Source organism: Neophocaena asiaeorientalis, unplaced genomic scaffold (genome assembly GCF_003031525.2).
Source record: "Neophocaena asiaeorientalis asiaeorientalis breed wild unplaced genomic scaffold, Neophocaena_asiaeorientalis_V1.1 scaffold866, whole genome shotgun sequence".
NCBI lineage: Eukaryota > Metazoa > Chordata > Mammalia > Artiodactyla > Phocoenidae > Neophocaena > Neophocaena asiaeorientalis.
The window spans coordinates 393,651-417,125 of NW_020172694.1; the positions used below are offsets into that span (position 1 = coordinate 393,651).

General features: G+C 36.3%; 1 protein-coding gene across 1 annotated transcript in view; it reads left to right on the top strand.

The window, feature by feature from the left end:
* The window catches only part of ROBO1 (roundabout guidance receptor 1), a 391,570-nt gene that overhangs the window by 313,616 nt on the left and 54,479 nt on the right, over positions 1–23,475 (top strand). The window contains exons 11-20 of the mRNA XM_024740150.1: positions 1,084–1,165; positions 1,325–1,493; positions 1,580–1,746; positions 8,310–8,431; positions 9,242–9,473; positions 10,453–10,574; positions 13,762–13,933; positions 17,495–17,692; positions 21,877–21,903; positions 23,312–23,354. Of these exons, the coding sequence (XP_024595918.1) occupies positions 1,084–1,165; positions 1,325–1,493; positions 1,580–1,746; positions 8,310–8,431; positions 9,242–9,473; positions 10,453–10,574; positions 13,762–13,933; positions 17,495–17,692; positions 21,877–21,903; positions 23,312–23,354 (1,334 nt within the window). The remainder of the gene's footprint in view (positions 1–1,083; positions 1,166–1,324; positions 1,494–1,579; positions 1,747–8,309; positions 8,432–9,241; positions 9,474–10,452; positions 10,575–13,761; positions 13,934–17,494; positions 17,693–21,876; positions 21,904–23,311; positions 23,355–23,475) is intronic.

The window sequence follows — 23,475 nt, forward strand, 5'->3', positions numbered from 1 at the left end:
GTACACATTGAATGTACATTTCAAATCAGAATATTAAATGATGAAAGCCCACAGGTTTGTGGGAACAATTTAGGGATTTACCTTCCCAGGGCATCACATCCCATACCTGTTCTTTCAGGACTGTGTTCTTTTGCTTTGATTTTTCTTTTCATTTTAGATCAAGATCAGACAAGCTCATGAGGCATATGAAAGAATAGCCTTGACAGCAATAAACATAAATTTCGATTGCTTTATTGCCTATTGTGGGCGGCTTCTTTGGAGCTTTGGATCAACATAGCAGTTCATTTTATGTGCCACGAAAGTTAATATGTTGTACTTTTATGTGACAATGATTGTGACTTTGTTATTACAATTGCCAGAGCAAGATGACAGCATTTTTGTTTTATCCAACATTATATGATGATAGAATTATTACCTTAGGCAGAGGTATATGGGTTCATTATGGTACTGATGATTTTAACGTTGAACATGTGACCTGTGTTTGTTTTCTGGCAGTCAGTCTTTCAAAGGAAGAGAGAGCATCATTCCAGCTGGAGTTTGACTTTATACTTACGAAACTGCCTTAAGTTACAGGTTAAAAACATAAAATGAGAAAAAAGAGTGAATGCTTTAAGAAGAAATCATTTTGTGTCTATCCATTTTCTATAAATATTTGTTTATCTCTGATATCCATATGGGTGTAACTCACATAATATATGAAATAGCAAGAATAGTCACTGGCTAAATTTTATTAGCCCTATTACGTGACTTATTAAATATAAAGCTATAAATTAGTAATAAAGATTAACCCTTTGAAATTAAAGTTATATAGCTCATTGTTTACTGCACGACACAGAAAATGGTGATGTTAATGCACTTAAATATTATATTTTTATTATACAGTTAGAATAACATTTTTGTCTTCTGTCTTCATGCAGTATTTTACTTCACATTCAATAAAAACAAACTAAGAGGCAGTTTCTGGTTAGTGCTTTTTAATGCAAGTTATCCATATTCATGGACCATATACAAAACTATAATTGCTTTTTCAGCCCAGTGAGCTCTTGATTGTTCCAAATATTTATTTTGCATCTGTCTTCTCAGCTGGGTGACACTGGTCGGTACACCTGCATTGCATCAACCCCCAGCGGTGAAGCAACATGGAGTGCTTACATTGAAGTCCAAGGTAAATTCAACAGTGTTTTACCTTAAAATAAAGCTTTTGTTTACTCACTGGTAAAAAGATGAAGAGCATGTCTTGATGCTTGAGTAGGTGGATGGGTATGATATCTACATTTATGTGCTTATCTGCGTAAACATCTTTCGTCTTTTTCTTCTTTGTTAGAATTTGGAGTTCCAGTTCAGCCTCCAAGACCCACCGACCCAAATTTAATCCCTAGTGCCCCCTCAAAACCTGAAGTTACAGATGTCAGCCGAAATACAGTAACGTTGTCATGGCAACCAAATTTGAATTCAGGTGCAACTCCAACATCTTATATTATAGAAGCCTTCAGGTAGAGTGAAGACGATGTTTCCTAGTTGTTCTCCCTTTTGATTTACCATTAAATATGCATGTTCTAACTTGTGTATCTATCCTTAGCCATGCGTCTGGCAGCAGCTGGCAGACCGTAGCAGAGAATGTGAAAACAGAAACATTTGCCATTAAAGGACTCAAACCTAATGCAATTTACCTTTTCCTTGTGAGGGCAGCAAATGCATATGGAATTAGTGATCCAAGCCAGATATCAGACCCAGTGAAAACACAAGGTAAATATTGATTTACTCAGCCTTGAGACATCTACTTATCTTTAGATGTTATAATTTTACAAGTAACTCATTTGTACTACATGCTAGGATTGTATATTTAACATAGATCTATTATCCAAGTTGCTCAATTAATTTTTAATACACAGTGTCTGCATACTTTCTTATTTTCTGGGCCTAGCACTCCAAGACAAGATGAATAACAGAGAAATGTTTCTCATTTTATAAATCACAAATCCAGTGAGCAAAAATATTATGTGAATATTTTTGTATTATTTTCAATTTTTTGATTTTTAAATATGACTATATGTGGGTGTAAAATTTTAATCACATAATTGTATTTAAAATTGAGTAAATTTTATGTATGTTGAGATTAATACTCATGACCTCCTGGATGAGTTTTGAACATTGCAACCATTGCAAAAATAATTTAGGTCTGTATGTTGTTTCGCCTATCTTTCATTGCCAATTATGTGAACCATGATATATTAAACTTTTAAATGGAAATCATGTATATTTTCGTCAAAGCTGGGTTAAAGAAACAGATAAAAGGAAAAATGAACATGTTGAAGCTGCTTCTAAAAACATTTGAAACTGGAAATTTTTTCACTTGGACCACATTCTGGATACACTGCTTTTTATTGTCTTTCATGAATAGGAATTATTATTATTATTATTATTTGTGTGTGTGTGTGTGTGTGTGTGTGTGTGTGTGGTACGCGGGTCTCTCACTGTCGTGGCCTCTCCCGTTGCGGAGCACAGGCTCCGGACGTGCAGGCTCAGCGGCCATGGCTCACAGGCCCAGCCGCTCCACGGCATGTGGGATCTTCCCGGACTGGGGCACAAACCTGTGTCCCCTGCATCGGCAGGGGGACTCTCAACCACTGCACCACCAGGGAAGCCCAGGAATTATTTTTAGCTTTCAACAGATTATTATCTCCTACCCACTCTCTTGCTCCTCCTGTTATTTTAATGTTTTAATAGTAGTAAAATTTATATATTAAAAAAAAGATGAATTTGAATCAGCCTTTACCTTTTTTTAAACGTATTGTCATCACAATTAAAATATACTTTATTAATATAAGATTAATAAAGAAAGGTAATTCTAGATGGTAGGAATTAGAAATATAAAATTCTTTTCTCAACATGCCGAGGAATCATAATGTCTCTATCTTAATTCGTATATTTCCAAAGGAAAAATGGAAACTTAGTTACAGTGACAGAAACAAATTGCACACAAAAGTACTGAAAGATTTAAATTACTTTTTCCTGGTTTGGGAGAGGGTCTGCCAGCCATGTTGCATGTTTTGTCTTCTCCAGTGAGTATATAAGCATTCTTTTGGGAAGGACTTTTTGTTTCAGAATTCACTGAGAGAGCAAACTGAGTGTAGAACATGCCCATGTCTGTTTCTTGCTGTGTGAAATCAACACACCCAGATACATATATTTGCTATTATGAGTCACTTCACCAGTAGCTTTAATATTCTTGGAGCCTGCCTTAAGGCAGTTTGAGGTTTTCAATATTAGATACGCATTTGTAAAGAATGCAGAAACTATGACAGCTGTAAAGTGAACTTAAACTTTTGTCCCCAGTACAGTGGCCTCTACCCAGTAGACCTTAGGAAAAGTTTTTCATTAACTGCAGTTCTGTCATATACTCATATGAATGATTTTGTAAAATATATCCTCAACTCTTAAGCGAGGAGGTAGTCAACATTTTATCTGTGAGTTAATTTTTTTTTTAATTTTAATCAACTTACCTTTATACATGATAGCTAGTAGAACAACTTAAAGGAAACAAACCCATGTCAACTGGAAAACTGGAAACATAGTGAAACAGGCATACAATTGTGAAATCAAAGAATTTTTCATCTCAGCTCTTCAACCTACTAGCAAGTTAGTATGTTCCCTGAGCATCGGTTCCCTCATCTATATAATGGGGCTAAAAATCCCTACTCCACAAGATTGGACAAGGATTAAATTAGCCAATTTATGAATATACAGGGCTCATATTTCTTTTATATTATATGCCATAAGACTGTCATTGGACTTGTATTTCTTTCACTGTCTGGACTAAAAACAGAGGAAGTTCATAAAATTTGAGAAACACAGCTAGTGTGCTGAATGAGAAAACCAGAATTAAATGTATCTCGACAGTCTGGAATGATGGGTCAGCACTAACAAGATTAAAATTAATGGAGCAAATTTAAAAGTCTGGTACTTGGACTGAGGTTTAAAAAATTAGCTGTAGAAGAATAGGCTGAGGATACTGGGCTTAAAAAGAGAGTACATGTGAGTGTGTGTCAGGTGTGTCAGGATGACTTCAGTGTTGGAAGTCAATTAGCACACCTATCTGAGCCAACGGAGTGAGTAGTTGTCGAAGAAACAAATCTAGTCTTAGCAGAATTATATGCAGATCAAAATCTGAACTGGTCAGATCACGAAGGGAGTAATGTGTCTTATTTTGAGCACTGCATTTTCAGGTAGACTTTTAAGAGGAAGACAGTGAGGATGGTTGGTGAGGCTGCACTAAAGGCTGAAAACCACATCATTGGAAAAGAAATCCAAAGACTTGGCACATTTAACCCCCAAAATAACAACGTTAGACTGGGCTTGACTTTTTCTTCCTTAATATTTTAAGAGTAAGATATGCTTATTCTAACTCCAGGCACCAAAACAAGCCAATGAGTGGAAGTTAACATTGAGGCAGATTTCATCGTCTAGTTCTTAGACTGCTTTTGAGACACACCGAAGCCGAGCTGAGTCAGGCCATAGCAGGAGCCTGGGGAAGAACCTGGGAAAATCCAGTTGAAGGGTACAGAACGTGTAAGCAGTTAGGAGAAGAGCCAGGGGTAGAGGGAATTCAGGAAAGACTTGTTGGAAGTTGATTCACAAGGGAGCAGGCATAATTTCTTTAATTACTTCTGCAGCATGGCTGCAAAAAAAGTCTTCCCCAAGTGGACAATTCTATGAATGAGCTGGGTCTTAAGGTTGCACAGATCCAGGGCATGGTTTCCTGTTCAGGAGTCAGGTAAACCTAGGTCGCAGTTGGAGTTGGAGCCCTGTCCCAGTGTAATCAAAATGTGCTTTCCCAAATACAAGATTTGATAATGCAAGGAAGATGACATGAGCACCTAGCAAGTGGGAGTGGGCTGGGGGGTAGACATTGCTGAGATGGGGGTAGTTGTTGCCAGTGTTACTACTATTCTTTATCCATGTTCTGTCCACACAGCATTCTTGAGCCCTATCTTTTAAAGAATATGCACACAGACGTAGAATGTACAGAATATGTGTATACTATAGATAATAAGAGACCAGTTATTGTAAATAATGAAGGGGGCCTGGATAATGCCCCCCCTCAGAGATTATGTATAGGGAGCTCCAATACTGGGGAAATAGTGGGAGTAGAATCATATCTGAGATTTCCTCCAAGTTTAATTCTGAATGTTGGGAAGACCTTTCACATTATAATACATTTCTTTCAGGAGGAAGAAGGAAAGCAAGGACAATAAAGGGACCAATTAATACATGTCTCAATATTACATTATTAGACATTACTTTCCATTTTTCTTTCTGATGAGGAATTTTCTAAAATAATATTCTATTGCCAAAATGGTTACACTAGGGATTTTTCCTAGATTTCATGAAGGGATTAACTGGCATGTTACCTCAACCAGAGAAATTAGAGATTGCCATGCAAATTATAGTAGTTACCTTTTAAAATGATTACTAAGACACTTCCTAAAAGGTAGACGATTCCCTGAGGATGGAAGTTTACATGTGAGAGAACATGTTTAGAAGCTAATACAATATGTTTGATATGTGTGTGTTTTCCATACAGTAATTCACTTTAACTCAACTAATGTTTATTTAACACCTTCTATATGTATGGAACTGTGCTAGGTATTCTGGGTTCATAAAAATTGACCCAATCCCTACCTTCAAGAAGAGGACTTTATATGCCTTAAAAAATGCAGTTCTCACAAAAATCCCCTCCTCAGAAGTAGCTTCCATTGATATTGCCATTTGACAGATGAGGTAACTGAAAAATAGTGAGGTTAAGAAATCTTCCCAATATTACATGGCGGTCGAGTTGCTAAGTTGGGGAGTTGCCAAATCTGTCTTATTCCAAGAACTCCACTCTTACCCTAGAGGTAGATGGTAGCTAAAGTTGTAGGAGCAAAGGAGACCAGTAGAGAAGTAAATCTGCCTGAGATGGAAAAGTTACAATCAAGTGCTTTCTGTCTCTAGTCTGTGATAATGGGTAGCCCGAAGGCCAGTATGAGCCAAAGGTCTGATAAACTATAAGAAGCCAAAACTATCTCAGGTTTTCTCATTTTGCTTATTTATAAGTTTATAAATCAAGGTTATTACATCTAAGGGTTTTGAATAGCACTCTTTTTTTTTTTTCTTTTTGCGGTACGCGGGCCTCTCACTGTTGTGGCCTCTCCCGTGGCGGAGCACAGGCTCCGGACACGCAGGCTCAGCGGCCATGGCTCACGGGCCCAGCCGCTCCGCGGCATGTGGGATCCTCCCGGACCGGGTCACGAACCCGCGTCCCCTGCATCGGCAGGCGGACTCTCAACAACTGCGCCACCAGGGAAGCCCCTGAATAGCACTCTTGTTCTGTCTTGTCTTTCATTTGCCTGCCTTCCATGGACTTCATCAAACATACTTACCAACCTCATTTTTTAAAATTTTTATTGGAGTATAGCTGACTTACACTGTTGTGTTAGTTTCAGGTGTGCAGCAAAGTGAATATTATATGCACATATGCATATGTCCACTCTCTTTTAGATTCTTTTCCCATATAGCCGACCTCATTTTTTTGTTTGTTTGTTTGGCCACGCCATGAGGCATGTGGGAATCTTAGTTCCCAGCCAGTGATCGAACCCTTACCCCCTGCAGTGGAAGCTCAGAGTCTTTTTTTTTTTCAGATCTGTTCTCTCTTTCTATGAGTTTGTTTGTTTGCTTGTTTGTTTTTGAAGTATAATTGACCTACAACACTGTGTTAGTTCCTGTTACGTAACATAGTCATTCGATATTTCTATACATTTCAAAGTGATCACCAGCATGTCTAGTTACCATATGTCAACATACAAAGACATTACATAGTTATTGACTACATATCCCACCCTGTGCATTTCATACCTGTGAGTCATTTATTTTGCAACTGGAAGTTTGCAAAGAGGTATGAACTTCCAGTTGACTTGCATTCTTAACCAAGAAACTTAGATCCCATGAATAAGGTGGTCTGGGGTAGTGAAAAGAGCATGCATGATTTGTGTCCAAAGGCCTGGCTTTTACTGCCTGCTCATGGATGCTGTGGCCTTGGAGCAGGTGTTCAGTCTTTCTGTAGCCAAGTTCCCTTCCTTGAAGACTGGCAGCGTGGAGTCTTAACCATTGGACTACCGGGGAAGTCCCCAACCACATTTTTCATATTCATGTTTTTGTTTTCTATCCGACCTCAGTTCTTTAAAAGTATTTAATCATTCATAAAACGAAACTTCTTGTTTCTGTTGCTTGTGCGATGGAAAGTAATCCAGAATATATGTGCCAAGATACAGTACTTTGAGAAGGAGAATTATGGATATTAGAAAAATCTTAATTTTCTTCTCTTGTTCATCCCGTGTTCCCTTTTACTACTGTAAACAAAGCAAAGCGTCTGTACTTAGAAAATCTCTTTAGAAACAGGCAATTTTTATCAAGTACAGACTTCTTAGTAAGTTTAACAAAACACTCTCTTGTTGGGAAAAAAAGCGCAACATAAATGAACACTAGTAGCAGTTTAATTCTTATTATGTTCTCGGTCTCCTTTCCAAAAATGTTGTTCTTCAGATTTAGAACTCTTTATTGAACCTTTCTGACAGTGATACAATAACTAAACTAAACCAAACCATCAATTAAATAGATGTTAAGTACTCTTTTCTCATCAGATTTGTTTTGTTCTGTTCTATTCTGTTTTATTCTATCTTATCCTATGCTATCCTATTGTGTTGGTGGTTCCTGTATCCTCCATCATAACCATTAACTTATCATATATCTTATTTGTTAAGCTATCCAGGTTCATCTTATACAGTGAGGATGTCTTTTTGTGCTTGCTTTTCACTTATGTGTGTCCATTCTCTCCATTACTCATCTGCTGTCCTGCAAATCCTGGCTCTTTTCTTTCTGGCATAGTTAGGATCAGTACAGAAGGTTGTGTAACAAACTCAGAGGAGATTGCATAGGCTCCTCATCTTTGGCAAGAAAGTGATCATTACATGATAGGAGGAACCCTCAAATGCTGCTGTTTGCCATTGTTATCTTTGCCTCCTGCTCTTTATTGCCGTCTCCATGCCCTCTGCTTGTTGTCTCTCTCTGTATGTCCTATCCTCCTGACTCTCGTAAAAAGGTTAAGTTGTTCCTATTTTATTCTGTATCACAGGTTGGAATTATCCTTCACAGTTGGAATGCTGCTTCTTTTCTGAGATTTTTCTATGAATGACAGGATTGTTTCCCCCATGCTTTCATTCAAGTCAGTTGCATTGTCTAGGATCTGACACAGTCTCCTTGGATTGTTGCAGATGTTCCCCCAACAAGTCAGGGGGTGGATCACAAGCAGGTCCAGCGAGAACTGGGAGATGTCGTACTACATCTCCACAACCCCACCGTCCTTTCTTCCTCTTCGGTCGAAGTGCATTGGACAGTGAGTCGTTGTTGCTGCCATAATATTTGATCTCAGTTTTAATAAGCAGATGACTTTGGAAGATCATTACCTGAAAAAATATATGTATATATAGAGAGATGCAACAGATAGTTAAATTATATATATCTGTTGCTTACCTCTCTACCAATGATAACTTTATAATGTAAGCATTGTTTATTATGGTAGCTGTGAAATGGCTTTAAACAGAGAAAATTTTCATCTTGTGTGTATTTTATATTATGCTGCAGTAACGAACTTTACCAGTCTCAGACGAAACAAATTATATATTCATAGTACTATAACGATAGGATCATTAGCATATGAATTTTTGAAACTGAAAAGTATTTCTGAATAATATTAAGTAGTCTTTTAAAATTAGGAAGTGGAAAAATACATTTTATTTCCTCATCCCCTTGCCAGTCTGACTTACCTCTAGATATCTGTTGTGGAAGTGCCATGATGCCTCACATTTCTGCATGAAGCATAGAAATTAGTATCTAATATTATACATAAAAGCTGAAAAAGTGGACGTATTACAAAAGATAGTGATTTGTTTTTAGTATTTACTTTATGTAAACTAGAAAACTGTGGAATGAAGTCAGATAGAATTTTTTGGCATTGTGTCACATTTACGGACGTATTACGAAAGATAGTGATTTGTTTTTAGTATTTTACTTTATGTAAACTAGAAAACTGTGGAATGAAGTCAGATAGAATTTTTTGGCATTGTGTCACATTTAATTTTCATAATTTTCTAAAAAGTCAATAAAAGGACATGAATGATTGCATTTTTATTTGTCATTTTAACAGGTGGACCAACAGTCTCAGTATATTCAAGGATACAAAATTCTTTATCGCCCGTTTGGAGCCAGCCATGGTGAATCGGAGTGGTTAGTTTTTGAAGTGAGGACTCCAACCAAAAATAGCGTGGTTATTCCTGATCTCAAAAAAGGAGTCAACTATGAAATTAAGGCTCGTCCTTTTTTTAATGAATTTCAAGGAGCAGATAGTGAAATTAAATTTGCCAAAACCCTAGAAGAAGGCAAGTATAACGAAATGTGCGGTTACTATGCATTGAGATACTTTTTTGTTAGGCTTTTATTAACTTAATGGAAAAGTATTAATGACATTAAGTCATAATATTAGTGACATTAATTATTAACTGTTTTGATAGTGAGCATTGTATTTTGTTAATAGGATTTATTTAATTAGAACTACTAAAAACCAAAATTCTATTATACTCGACTTGCTTTAGTAGTGGCCTATCTAAAAATGTGCGAATGTGTACATTGTGTTACTTAATGACATATTGGATATATTTAATTATTCAGAACTAAGATTCACATTTAAAGATGGAATTATTCTCAATTTGCTTGTCTTTCCATTAATTATTTTTCATTCATTTATCAAATGTTATTTTGAGTGATGATCCGTAAATAAGGTGAGTAATGTTTTGGTTTGCCCGGGACCTTCTGGGCTTAGCATTTTATGCCTCATGTCCCTGGGAACCCCTCAGCTCTAGACAAACCAGTATGTTTGGACACTCTATAACTAGAGATTAAAAATTAGTATTTACGTAAAGGTTAAAGGTTACATGTCACAAGTGTACTCTTTAAAAATAACCAGAATTTTTCCTAAAATGTCTTTATTACTTTGATTACAATAAATTATAGGATACAGTTAATAACATGGATGGTTAGTATTTATCTTTATGCTTTTGAACATTTTTAGGGAGAACATGGGACTAGGGTTACAGGGTAGGAGAAAGAGGAATTCTCCTGGGATGTTTTGTGGAGATAATCTATATAACTTTGGTTATGGAAAACTCACGATAACAATAGGTTAGTGATATCGAGGAAAAACAAATAGTTTGGGACTATTCATATTGAATGAGATACATCTTTAAAACATATACATATATGGATATAAATTTTATATGTTTTTGTTTAAATGTTAAATGCCTGCTTTCAGTGTTCTCTAATGTGCTCATAATATATCTACTTTTTAAAACAATTTCATAGCACCCAGTGCCCCACCCCAAAGTGTAACTGTATCAAAGCATGATGGAAATGGAACTGCAATTCTTGTCAGTTGGCAGCCACCTCCTGAAGATACTCAGAATGGAATGGTCCAAGAGTATAAGGTAAATACATATATAGCAATTTACTGATGGACACCGCTCTCCCCTGCAGAAAAAAAAAAAAAAAAAAAGCAACCTTGGTTAAGTTGTTCATGGATATTTGGCGCCATCTGCTGGTGCACACAGCAGCATGTAAAATTATTTTTTAAATACTTTCCTGTTTATTCAATAATTGTGGAATAATTTTTTCTTAAGCCATTTGAAAAAAAGAATTTAAAAGAGAGAATTTACCTGGTCACAGTACATATAGGTACATATAATTTCACACAAACAACAAATGTAAAGGCTAATAAAAGAATCTTTTTTTTTCCCCTTAAAAAACAGCTTAAATACATTTTGCAGAATTAGTTTGCCCCATAGAATTGTATCAGATATGGTTTGATTTCTTTCTTTTAACATGTTTGGAATTTTGTAACATTGGAGCTAAGTTGGAAAAATTATTTTCTTGTGCCTGAAAATTCTTTTATAAACCTTGTTTTCATCGCTAAACAAAATTTTATGTCTCAGAGGAAATTCAATTATAAACTTCTGTATATATTTAAACGAATTTTTTAAACATATGATGTATTGTCAAGTAATGTAATCCAGTGATTCTGAATAATTATTTTTACCTGTGAAGTTATCAGCTCTAATCATTGAATTTAGAGAGGGTTATATAGATTCATCTCCAGCAAATATTTTCAAGCATGCCAAGGTACAATAAAAATTAAGGACATGAGATTTATCCTGTTAACGAATATACATTAAAGCACAGTTTTAATGAGCTATGATAAATGAATAAACGATAGATTGAATTAGGGAAATCTCAACAGAGAGTAAATTTTATGTGTATTTTTTCAACACTTACGTAGACACACTACATACTAGAAGACTTTTAACTGTAAAACGTATTTCTATAGACACTGCCTTATATGTCCATTATACCTCAGTATTTTTCTAGTTACTAGCTAAATTATGATACTTTGTAAATTATCTCATATATGTAAATATTTGTATATGTTTATTGATATGAAACTGATGTTAAGAAGGTGAACACATTTACCTTCTACAGGTAGTTATATGCTAACATCAGAATCACTTATGGAATCATTTTCCAAATATAGGTGCCTGGCCACCATTCTCAGAGATTCTGATTCAGGAAGTCTAATAAGGCCCTTGCATATATACTTTGGTAGATCTTTCCAGGTGATTCTGTTGTGCACTTTCGGATAATACCCAAATAAAGATCATAAGTGTACTTTTGAGTACCAAATTAATTTGTACAATGACCAAATATACTGAGCTCAATTTTAGGTATAACAGTTTATTTTAAAATGATTTTTAAAAACAAACTAAAAACCCCTGTATGACAGTTGCATGTACTTTAAAAGGGCAACATATTTTTAAAGTATTTAAAATACTGCCATAAATGTGCTGTGGATATTTTAGGGTATTTCAAATAGATCTTCTACTGTAATTGAGTCATTAAAAGGTAAGAGTCTCTACACTTTCAAGTGCCTTCTCATGAGTTTCAAGGTTATTTCAAGACTGGGAAGTGATGGGGTGCTATCGTTCAGTCCAGAAAAATAAACCGTCATAGAGATTTTCAAGCATATAAAATGTGGCGATGTCTCAGCTCTTAAGCGAAATTGTGTAATGTAGGCATTTTCCCCTAAGAGTCAAAACTCATTTCTCTCCTAAAGAAATGTGAAAGGGTGGATTTCACTTAACTTCATGGTCAATTTAAAATAATAAAATGCCTTTCACAACCTGATTGACTGGTACAAAATCAGTTTGTGGCTTTGGTTCAGCTGTGTAATGTAATTGAGGGGAAAAAAGTCACAAAGGACACTTTATTTCCAAATGGTCAGGCCCTAGTATAGAGTCTGACCATTTGTTGGTATTATGCATTGAAATTATATTAAAATGATATTAACTTTCAAAGAAAAAAATTAAAGGTTCTTGCCCGTGTGATAGAGGACACTGACACTCTTAGATTTATTTGAAATCCCATTTCCTGTTACAGTTTAGACAATAGGCTACTTGAAACTAATCCTACGCCTTGCTTAAGGACATCGTAAAGAATATAGAGCATGTTTTACTACTCCATGGATCATTTTCTTATAGAAACTGAGTCCAAATACTGTCATGCATCATATTCAAGCTCTATAACATGGCAAAAGATCACTCTAATAATTAAATAATCCATTAGTGAAATTTAAATTAAGGATTATAGCATAGTTCAGAAATCTTAATTTCCTGAAAATAATTTCCTACCACAAATATCAAAGTTATGGGACATACAATAATTTTCTTATTAGGAGAATATTTTTCTTTTAAATCAAATATGTATTGTTATTCTTTATGATCTTATATATGTTATTAAAGGCTAATTAAAATTACTGTAAATACAAGATCAGAGTGCTATGTTTCTTTCATTTTTCCTTTCAGTGCTATTTTTCTTTCAAATTTTTCTTTCATTTTCAACCTACCATAGGTGGAATAAATCCTAGAATGATCCTTACTCTTTATGTTCAGTTTTATTTTTAAAAACCATGTTTATGCCAAGATACTTTAGATTATTCAGAAGCTCTCTCTATTTAAATCAACTGTTTCTCAATTTTGACATGAAAGGTGATGGGACTGTGACAGCACCAGGGAATTTTATCTAGAGAACTGTTGAAATAAAGTATTAGACACAGAGTTTCCTACTCATTTTTGTTTTGTGATATCTGGTCAGCTAGTATTATGCAAGTCCATAGTAGGAATGAAAATACTGAATGATAATAGGTAAGTTATTGTTCTTTATCTAGATGTATACAGCTTTTTGCAAGTTCCTTTTATTTTTTCCTGGCATATAATTTCTAGGTGTTAAAAAAATAAAAAATCCTGATGATAAGGTTAATAAGAACCAGGGTCTTGGTAGAATCATTTGTGGAATCATCTGATATAATCCTTTGTAGAAACTTTTATAGAATCACCTGGTATAATCCTTTAAAAGTATATAAGAAAGTTCAAGGAGGTCTTTAAGGTACTACTAAGGTACTACTAGGTTTGACTAGAAGAGTCTTCTCAGAACTAGATCCAGGGGATAAATGACTTTTGAAACTTCCTACATTAGGTTCATGATAAGTCTGAACTCTGTCTAAGTCTAAAACCACAGTGCTGATCTTTGCGTTAACTTATATAATTTGTTGTGTTCTTCTTATAGGTTTGGTGTCTGGGCAATGAAACTCGATACCATATAAACAAGACAGTAGATGGTTCCACCTTTTCTGTGGTTATTCCCTCACTGGTTCCTGGGATCCGGTATAGCGTAGAGGTGGCAGCCAGCACTGGGGCGGGAGCCGGGGTGAAGAGTGAGCCACAGTTCATCCAGTTAGGTGAGTGCCAGTGCAGATCTGGTTTGAAAGACATATCAGTGTACCCACTGTTTTTCTTTTTGGTATATAGTGGAGCCAACCATTGCAAGTTGAATAGGCTATGGAATGTGGCAATAGAATTATGAAAATGATGGTGTTAGCTTTATTTTACCTATCTATAATATCACAACTGAATTTAAACTTATCCAAGCACACATTTTTAAATGATATTTTAAGCAAAAGGCTGTCAGTATTGTGTCATCCTAATCCTGTCCTATTGAATTTTTTTCATCTTTTCAATAAATACTATTAATTGAGCAACAAGGATGCCTCAGGGAACAGGAAAGATGCAGTCTGCACCTGCATGGAACTTACAGTGGTTTGGGTTTAAAAAGAAACAACTTAAACTAGGTATTGGAAGTTTACAGCAATATGCAATTTATATTCACCATTTATGTGTCTTTAAAATTGCATTGCTTTTGATAACAAAAAAGATAGATTGAGATGTAAAAGAGCATTGGAATATGACATATGCTAATTACTTAGAAAGTTAAAAATGCAATGTGTGCTTCAAAAGTGGTTAGATGAATAAAAAAGAAACACAAAAACCTGACAGAAGCCTTAGTTACCACACTTCATGATAGACAATGTGGCATGAACATAAAATTCAAATTTATTGGTTACCAGTAAAATCTGAAACAAACAACAAAAAAACAGCACCAAAATTATAAATGGAAAGGGGAGAGAAAAGGGTCAGATATTAAGAGGTGACATTTAAATTAAGATACTAAGAAGTATATAGTCAACTTTGTTTGTTCCTTTCACATCAGAAGTTAAGCATTAGTAATATTTCATGCCAGTTACTAAATTATGAAAATGAATCAGATACATGAATCTTTATATATCACAAATAAGTATATAGTACTGTTGCATGTTGATAATATTGATGACATCTTAGAAATTATTTCAGAACAAAATTAAGAAGCATTCCACTGTGAATAAACTTTGTTGCTGTACGTAATGAACTTTGCATTCAATTTGGAAACGGCTACTGATGTTCCAGTGTTAAGACTGCTACCCGCTGTAACAGATAACACTTGCAGAACTTCTGGAGTTCAATATAATAAAGTCTACCTGAAGTCCAATGGTTGTAGCTATGGAGGGTCACAGACTGATGAGGTGTCCCTTCTTTAACATGGGGCTTCCAAGGTTGACCCTGGGCCAGAAGAAAGGAAGAAAAGAAACACATAGTGTGGAGGAGGGTTTAAATGGCACATGTCTGGAAATGGTGCACATCACTGCTGCACAGAGCTTAGTCTTGTGATTCCAAACAGATGAATGGCAACACTGCAAAATCAAGTAACTGGCTAGGGAGCTACCTCCCAACAGCTCTATGCTATGAGAGTACCATTCACGTCTTTAGTGGAGGGCTTGCTGCTTCTGCCACAGCCATTGGCCAGAATTTGATTTTTGGATTATCTTTTACAACGAGCACTTTTTTTTTTCAACAGAGACTATAATATACACAACTTTTAAGCAAAAAGAGCTTCATGGTTTATTTCTGGTTCATTTATTCCAAAATTTTTAGGCAATACCGAAAACTATGTTTAAAAATTGCTTGATGTATCTGTTACAACGTTATCTAAGGTATGGGGGAAAATAGTCTGAACATAGATCCTTTTACTCAAATAGTTGCCTAGTTTTGTGAAAAGTCAGTATTAACTTATTAAAACTGAAATTAAAAGTTACATGGTGATGACCTTATACATTGTCATGTCATTTACTTATTTTGTATAATATATGACTTTCAGTACTGGGTTTTCAAATATGAATTAGAAAAAGGACCATGTGTAATTTTATTTATTTAAGATTTAAATCATGGGATTTAAGGGTCAAATTGGTTTTCTTGAAATTATAGATGTGTTCCAATTTTCCATATCTTAATATAGCCTCAGCTGCAGTGAGACAAAAGACTGAGGTACAGAGAGGCCATTTTAATTCATTTGTCACACCACACTTTATTCTGTTAAGCCCATCTGGTCGTCTGCATGGAACCTCTCTTGGCTGTCTGCATAAAATCTGAAGCTACCCAACTTAACCTGGCACAAATAACCATGAAATCTATAAACCTAGCAGATACAAAGGGTGTAGTAGAAATAAAAAGAAGAGTCAGCTTGGTGAACTTTCAGAGGATGAAGTGCTTGTAGGATAACCATAGATAAAAGAGTCTGGAACATGAAATAAAACTTTCAGTCAACAAACAGTTGAAGGCAGGTAACGGCAACTGCTTGTGAAAATAGGTTTTTCAGACTTGACGGTTTTTCAGACTTGACCCTCCATAGAATGAAATCTGGAATTCTGTTCAAGAAAAAAGCAAATAAAAAACACACGCATGGGCTTTCCTGGTGGTGCAGTGGTTGAGAGTCCGCCTGCTGATGCAGGGGACACAGGTTTGTGCCCCGGTGTGGGAAGATCCGGATGGGCCCGTGAGCCATGGCTGCTGAGCCTGCGCGTCCGGAGCCTGTGCTCCGCAATGGGAGAGGCCACAACAGTGAGAGGCCCACGTACTGCAAAACAAAAAAAACAAAAAACACACGCATGCACAACACGCGTAGCAATTTAGCCTTTTTACGTAGAAAGAAGTGCTATTTTCCTAAGACTGTTTCCTTAGCCATTGAATGCTACTTATTTTACCTGCCAGTGTCTTAACAGGATGCAATGTCATTTAATAAGAAAAAATAATCAGTAAGCATTTTTTTTTCTGTTTGAGAAATGTTATTCATAACTAATGAGTTATACCAATTATTTTTCTTGGAAAAAAATAGTTTTGGACTGAAACAAATGTTTCTACTTTAAAGCAGGTGGTGTTAGCAGAACATTTTCAGAGTCAAATGCATGGGCTTCAGTAGTTGTGGCACGCGGGCTCAGTAGTTGTGGTGCATGGGCTTAGTTGCTCCGGGAATAGCAATAAATTCTATCAATTTTTAATTCTTGAATCAAAATAGCTGACAGAAAACGGGAGACTTTTTGACTATTCATAACACTTGATAATTCTTGCCCATATTTAATGAACGTTCTTATAGCTATTGCTGGCCGTGTTCATTATTTTAAAAGGAAGATTTTTCATAGTTCTTTCAATGGTAACATGATTTTAATTTTTCATTGTTTTTTTATTAATGATTCTGAATTTTTTTTTTTTTTTTTGCGGTACGCGGGCTTCTCACTGCTGTGGCCCCTTCTCACTGCGGAGTACAGGCTCTGGACGGACGCGCAGGCTCAGCGGCCATGGCCCACGGGCCCAGCCGCTCCGCGGCACGCGGGATCCTCCCAGACCGGGGCACGAACCCGCGTCCCCTGCATCGGTGGGCGGACTCCCAACCACTGCACCACCAGGGAAGCCCAACGATTCTGAATTTTTAGAGACCCTTCTAAACACAGTTTCAAACAATGTGTTTCTGAGGCAGTTAAGTGTCTTAGACTATTCAAGGGTGAGAGGAGGGGAGATACACACACACACACACAATTTTTTTTCATTGTCTCATTGAGTTTTACACCCAAATTAACCCAAAGACGGCTTTTCAGATTCTCATGGAAACCCCGTGTCACCTGAGGACCAAGTCAGCCTTGCTCAGCAGATCTCAGACGTTGTGAAGCAGCCAGCGTTCATCGCAGGAATCGGGGCAGCCTGTTGGATCATCCTTATGGTTTTTAGCATCTGGCTGTACCGACACCGGAAGAAGAGAAATGGGCTGACTAGTACTTATGCGGGTATCAGAAAAGGTATTAGCTTTCCTAAGCTTTCCATATTTTACTGTGTTTACATAACTCTTCATTTTAATCTGTGACTCCAAGTTATTCATGATTACGCGTATCCTATATGAAATTATTTTAATATATAAAGATTTTCAAAAGTGCTTTTATTTTATTGCAATATCTGGGTATAACCTCCTCTTGAGTATCAGTACTATAAATAGGCTTATCGGTTTCAGGCCCAGTTCCTTTAAAATATATTTCACCAGGGTAGGTCTACACTTCGTTGTGATACCATTCCCTTGTTCTCTTAGGGAATTACTGTATATTCTGGAGGAAACTTTTTAATCTCCTTGTCACAGGAATTATAAATACAAGCTTTGGACTGTCACACAATTTTAAAGGGCGTGTTCTTGCCCTTTGTAAAGCTAAAGAGATTATTTATAAATAATGATATTTCTGATTATTTATGAAATAGTTTCTTAATAAATGTGCTTCACTTTTCAGAGAGAGGAGGTTTAGAACTTTTTTATTGTTAAATTTAAAGTTGCAGAGCTGAATATGTATATACTGTTAATGGGTGATGATGATTTGTTAAAAAATGTGTTTACAGTTTAGAAGAGAACGTTTATTTAGCTGCAATTGTTTACAATTTTATGGACGAGCCAAATGTGCTAAGGATTTCACAGACACTTTTACCACATATTCTCGAAGTCTGTAGGTTGGTGGTTTGTATTTTATATTTTGTGATGAGGTTGTTAACACTATCAGATAGATAATCCTTTTGCCTTTCCCTCCTCCAATAGCTTCATCCGCTCTGGGCATCAGATCTGGGCTCTAAGGCTCGGTGATTGTGAGTCCCAGTTTTCAGGCCACTGTCCCAATTTATGTCTTTAGTCCAACTAAATTATTTACAGTGCTCCTTCGACTCTTAAAATTGTCCTAGTTTTTGGATGGCAAATTATACACTCACCCTAGTTATAGGGTCCACACTTAAGTCTAAGATAACATTTTTGCTGCCAAGCAAATTTAAAGGATGACCAGTAAACACATACCCCCTGCACCATCACCACCCTTTAAAAAAAATTGTCTACATATTTCCTAAGTGAACATTTCCTACGTGGCTTGGCCAAGTCATTTCTCTGATCAATGATATGGCAAAGTCAGAATTTGTTAGTGCTAGCTAGACCTTTTCTCAATGAAAAGTTCTATTGAATATCCCTGTACGCTTGTAAAACAGTCTGGGACAACAGTCTTAAAATATTTGTGCCCTTGGTCCCAAGGTGTCTTGGCAAGAGTCAACACAAATTCATCACCCACACTGTGGAAATCCATGAATGTGCCTCCTGTCCATGGCTCCACAGCAATCTCTTCGTGTACCTACGTTCACCTTAGTGTTATCATCCTTAAATATGTCTTTTTCAGATATGTGTCCTGTGCAGAGATAAAGCAAAATGTCAGTATCCCTGCCTGTGAAATGGAAAACGAGGGCTGGGAGGTTACTGCAAAGAGACTGGGTGCTCGTTACGTATACAAAGTAGATCAATGTCAGGCACACGTGTTACCATATAAAACCCTTGACTGAAAAACAAGGCAGAGAAGGGGTTTGTGGGTGTCTGTGTGTTGTGAAGCCGGGCAGGGGCAGGCTGTTGGGAGCTGTGCGTTTGAAATCCCATTTGAATGAAGAAAAGTGACTAATTAATGTCTAGACTCCTGAATTCCCCAGGAATCCTGTATTTTTTATTGCCATGAAGTCTGATAGCTGTGTAGTTGTAACAGTTGAATGCTCTCTCTCGTCTTGAAATCTAAATATGTGACATGAAACCCTCTCCCCTTCTGAAATGTTTCTTTTCTTTTACTAATGTACTTTAAGCATGCCGGCAAATGCCTATGTGCTCTTTCTGCAAAACCTGTTAAACTAATATCATTGTCCTTTTAACTAGCTTGTGTTTAAGCAGAAATCGTAGAACATAATTACAAATGTAATTGGTGAGCATTCGATTCTGCTTTCCTCACTTTGCCGTGTTAGCACTTTTTCATAATTCTGGTTGTATGCAGTTTTGAAAAGTGCATCCTGAAATCTTAAATTGTCTATGCCCAAAACAATGCTGGTAATTCTAAGAAGAAAGGAAGTGAAGTATTTTAAAGAAATCAATAGGCTGTTGACCTATAAACCATCAAACCAGAGTGTGACTTTCGGGTAATAGTGAGCATTTTTAACATTTCCCCCCTACATTTATCCGGAGGTGTACCCTCTGCTCGTACCCCTTGTCCACATACATCCACGTAGTGGGAGTTTATTTTATTACTGGAAGCTTTGAGAATTAAGTTGTCCTTTGGTGTACAAGCTGTAAAAAATTCATTTAGGCAGAACTCTCTTCATCTCTTTTCCAGTTCCTTAAACTGAGGTTAGCAGTGGGCTAGGAATACTGACGGGGACCTTTCATTTTTTGCCTGTGTCCTTTTTATTGCAAATTAATGTCCAGGCACTGCATTCTTGCTTGAGTAGCTTTACTTTCAAATGTACCTCTTTATTATTTTTTATGAGGACTGGTTACTACGGCTCTGAATTTTTGATTGTAGCTAAATTACATTGACTCTCTGAAAAGACCTGACTGAAAGAAGACACAGTAGAATTCCTAAGACAGAGACCGCTGTGCAGCAAAAGAAGCCCAGTGTATAAACTGGATCCCCAGCATTGAGGGTTTTGTTTTTGTTCCTCCTCGTATGCTCAGAAATAAAATGGTTTGGTAAGAAATGACAGTTGTAAAGGATGCTACGGCATTTGAATTTGCAACCCCAGTGCTCTAATCTTCAAGTAAATTTCTTGGAGAAGTTCAAATGTGAAGTGGAAAATACATTTTTGGCAGCTTTTTGATCCGTGATAAGTAATCAACATTCTAGTTTGTGTGTATTAAGGATTTCTTTAAAGCAAATTTTAGTCTACAAGGAAGTAATGTAGATTTCCTTGCTTTCTTTACCAGAGCAGTGTTTACTTTAAATTAAGGTGAAGAGCTTGGAAAAAATGTCAGCCTCCTCCCTGTATGAAATGACATGGAAATAGCTGCGGTGTTATCCAACACCCAGGAATGAGAGAAGATAGGAAAAGTGGCAGAGGCAAGGCTGCTACTTTTGAGGTCTGCAGTTCAATTTCAGGCATTATTGATTGGATTAAGATTTATAACTGCAGGGTGAAGGTTTTCAGAGGGGCATTATTGTTCTATTGTTTAGCTTTTGGTGTGGTATTTAAAAAAAAAATGCTTAGCCTACTTCTAGGAAGCTTCTAAATGTAAACTATAATAGAGAAGTTGAAGTTTAAAGCTCCCCATTTTTCCTGTCCATTCACAAATTTCTATCATGATAAAAATGTAGCATTACAGTGTTTGTAGGATAAGTATCAGGCATTTCTTGGCAGTGAAACAATTCAGTTTTATGGGTTTTTTTGTTCCAGTTCTTTCTTTGCTTGCTGCCTTCCTTTCTTCCTTCCTTCTTTCCTTCTTTCTTTCCCTCCTTTCCTCCTTCCCTTTCCCCTTCTCTTCCTTCCTTCCTTCCTCCCTCCTTCCATCTCTTTCTTCCTTTTTCCTCTTTCTTTCTTTCTTTCTTTCTTTCCCCCCTCTTTCTTTCTTTCTTTCTTTCTTTCTCTTTCTCTCTCCTTCTTTCTTTTTCTTCCCCCCTCCTCCCTCCCTCCCTCCCTCTCTTTCTTTCTCTTTTTGTCTTTCTATCTTTCTCTCTGTCTCCTTCCCTCTGTCTCTCTTTCGATGATGAATACTTAAACACACCTATTGGTTAGCCCACTTTAATAAGCCTTTACTTTAAGATTTCTAGATAAGGTTTACGCAAGACTCTGATAATACTTGTTTAAGAACCCATTATCCAATGTTTGGAAATGATTAATAGTAGAGGACTCCTGTTTGTACTAAAGCCATGAGCTAAATCTCTATTACTAAATGCAGGGGTCATTTGCAGGCTAACCCAGCACAATCCCCACCCCCTCCCGTCCTAGGACGTCAGATCCTTCAAAATGGTACCTCAGAGACAAGCTTCTTTTTTAACCTCAGATTTGGTTTTATTAATATATCAGAGTGTCAGAACTACTGGCCTAGTTATTTACATTTGTTTTATGTTCAGCTGTCTGCTTGATTTATACTAATGTGATATGTTCCCTTTCTCTCTTCAGCTTAATAACTGGTTTATATTTTGTTTTGATTTTTCAGTCCCGTCTTTTACCTTCACACCAACAGGTATATATTTGCGCTTACCCCCCTCCTTTTCTTTGTTAGTTCGGCATGTGTTGTACTATTGTGTTTCTGTTTTTATTTCATTTTCTGCAGTAAGCTGGGGGGAAAGGTCTTACAATGGAAGACAAGTACATTTACTCATGCCAGGCATGCACTTGAAGTAGAAATGGTTGGTGTTGCCTGTCATTCCTTCAATGCCGTTACTTATTCGTGACTCCGCATTGCATCTTAGCCTTGTTTGCATGTGTTTCATTAGATGGACACACTGTTTCTACCCTCAGCATGATTTAACATGCTAATGATCACATTGATTATTTCAGACTTGGCAGTGCATTTTTTTCCCTTAACTTAAGCTTTCAGGTTTTCAAACAAAAATTTCTCTCCCTTGCAATTCTCTATCCGTACAATCAACATTCTTAAAGGTAACCAAGACATCCAGCACATGTGAAAGATAAAACTTGTCATTTTCCCTAAGTCCGAGCACTAAGATTCCATTCCATTCAGTTTCTTTCAAAGTGGGTCCTCTTCTTTCGATTCACCTTTAGTAAAAGATGTACCTGTAGCCTTTCCTCCTCGGTTTTAATCCAGTTATTATAATCACTGGGAGCACTTATCTCTCCTTAACAGACTCCCAGTTTGGAGTTCTTCTAAGTAGCAGAATTTGGCAGCTTTTAGAAACATATTTCTCCTTAGAAAATGGGTCTATATTTACAGACACGCTAATATCCTTAACCCCTTGGCTGACTATGTGCAAATCTTTTTCTGTTATGGCTAAATTTTATACCCATAATTTATTAAGCCGAGGATGCTTTCAAGAGCATTAAAATATATTTTCAATATGTATACATGTCTGATGAAAATACATTGAGAAGGGTTTTCACAAGCCACAGTAAAAACTAGGTCGCATTCATTACTAGTCACAACTTGGCATACATCTTTGTGTGTGGAGAGAAAGAAGGTTTATTTTAACGTTTATCTTTGTCTTACTGGTACTCATATTTCTGGGGAAATGGTCTGGTAGGTTTTTTTCTTCCCAAATTTAAGATTCCACTTACATAAAATCATGAAATTACATGAAAATAATAAATTCAAAATTAGAATCTATGAGAATGTGAATGTACAAACGTATCATAGTTATAGTTAATAAGAGTGAACTGAAGTTGGCTTCTGCTTAGTTTTCAACCTTGTTGGCACGTAAAGAAAATAAAAATAACATATCTAATTCTGTACCATCTTAAAAAAATACTAGTTGAATCGGAAATCTATTTCCTGTGATGAATTTTTGCAATGCTTCTAAGTAGAGAGGAAGAAAACATGCCATTCTAGAAATATGCTCATGAATGTCATAGCTTTTGATATATAAACACAAACATGTCTATTAATTGTTCCTTTTTTTTTGGTAACATTCCAGTAACTTATCAGAGAGGAGGCGAAGCTGTGAGCAGTGGAGGGAGGTAACTATCCTGCTTGTTTTGTAGATTCTCAGGGGAATTCCAGGTATTTCTTCTTGTCTTCATCGATGACATCACTTTCTTTGCTTAAAAGGTTTAACTTAAAGGTGAAATTTGTTTAAAT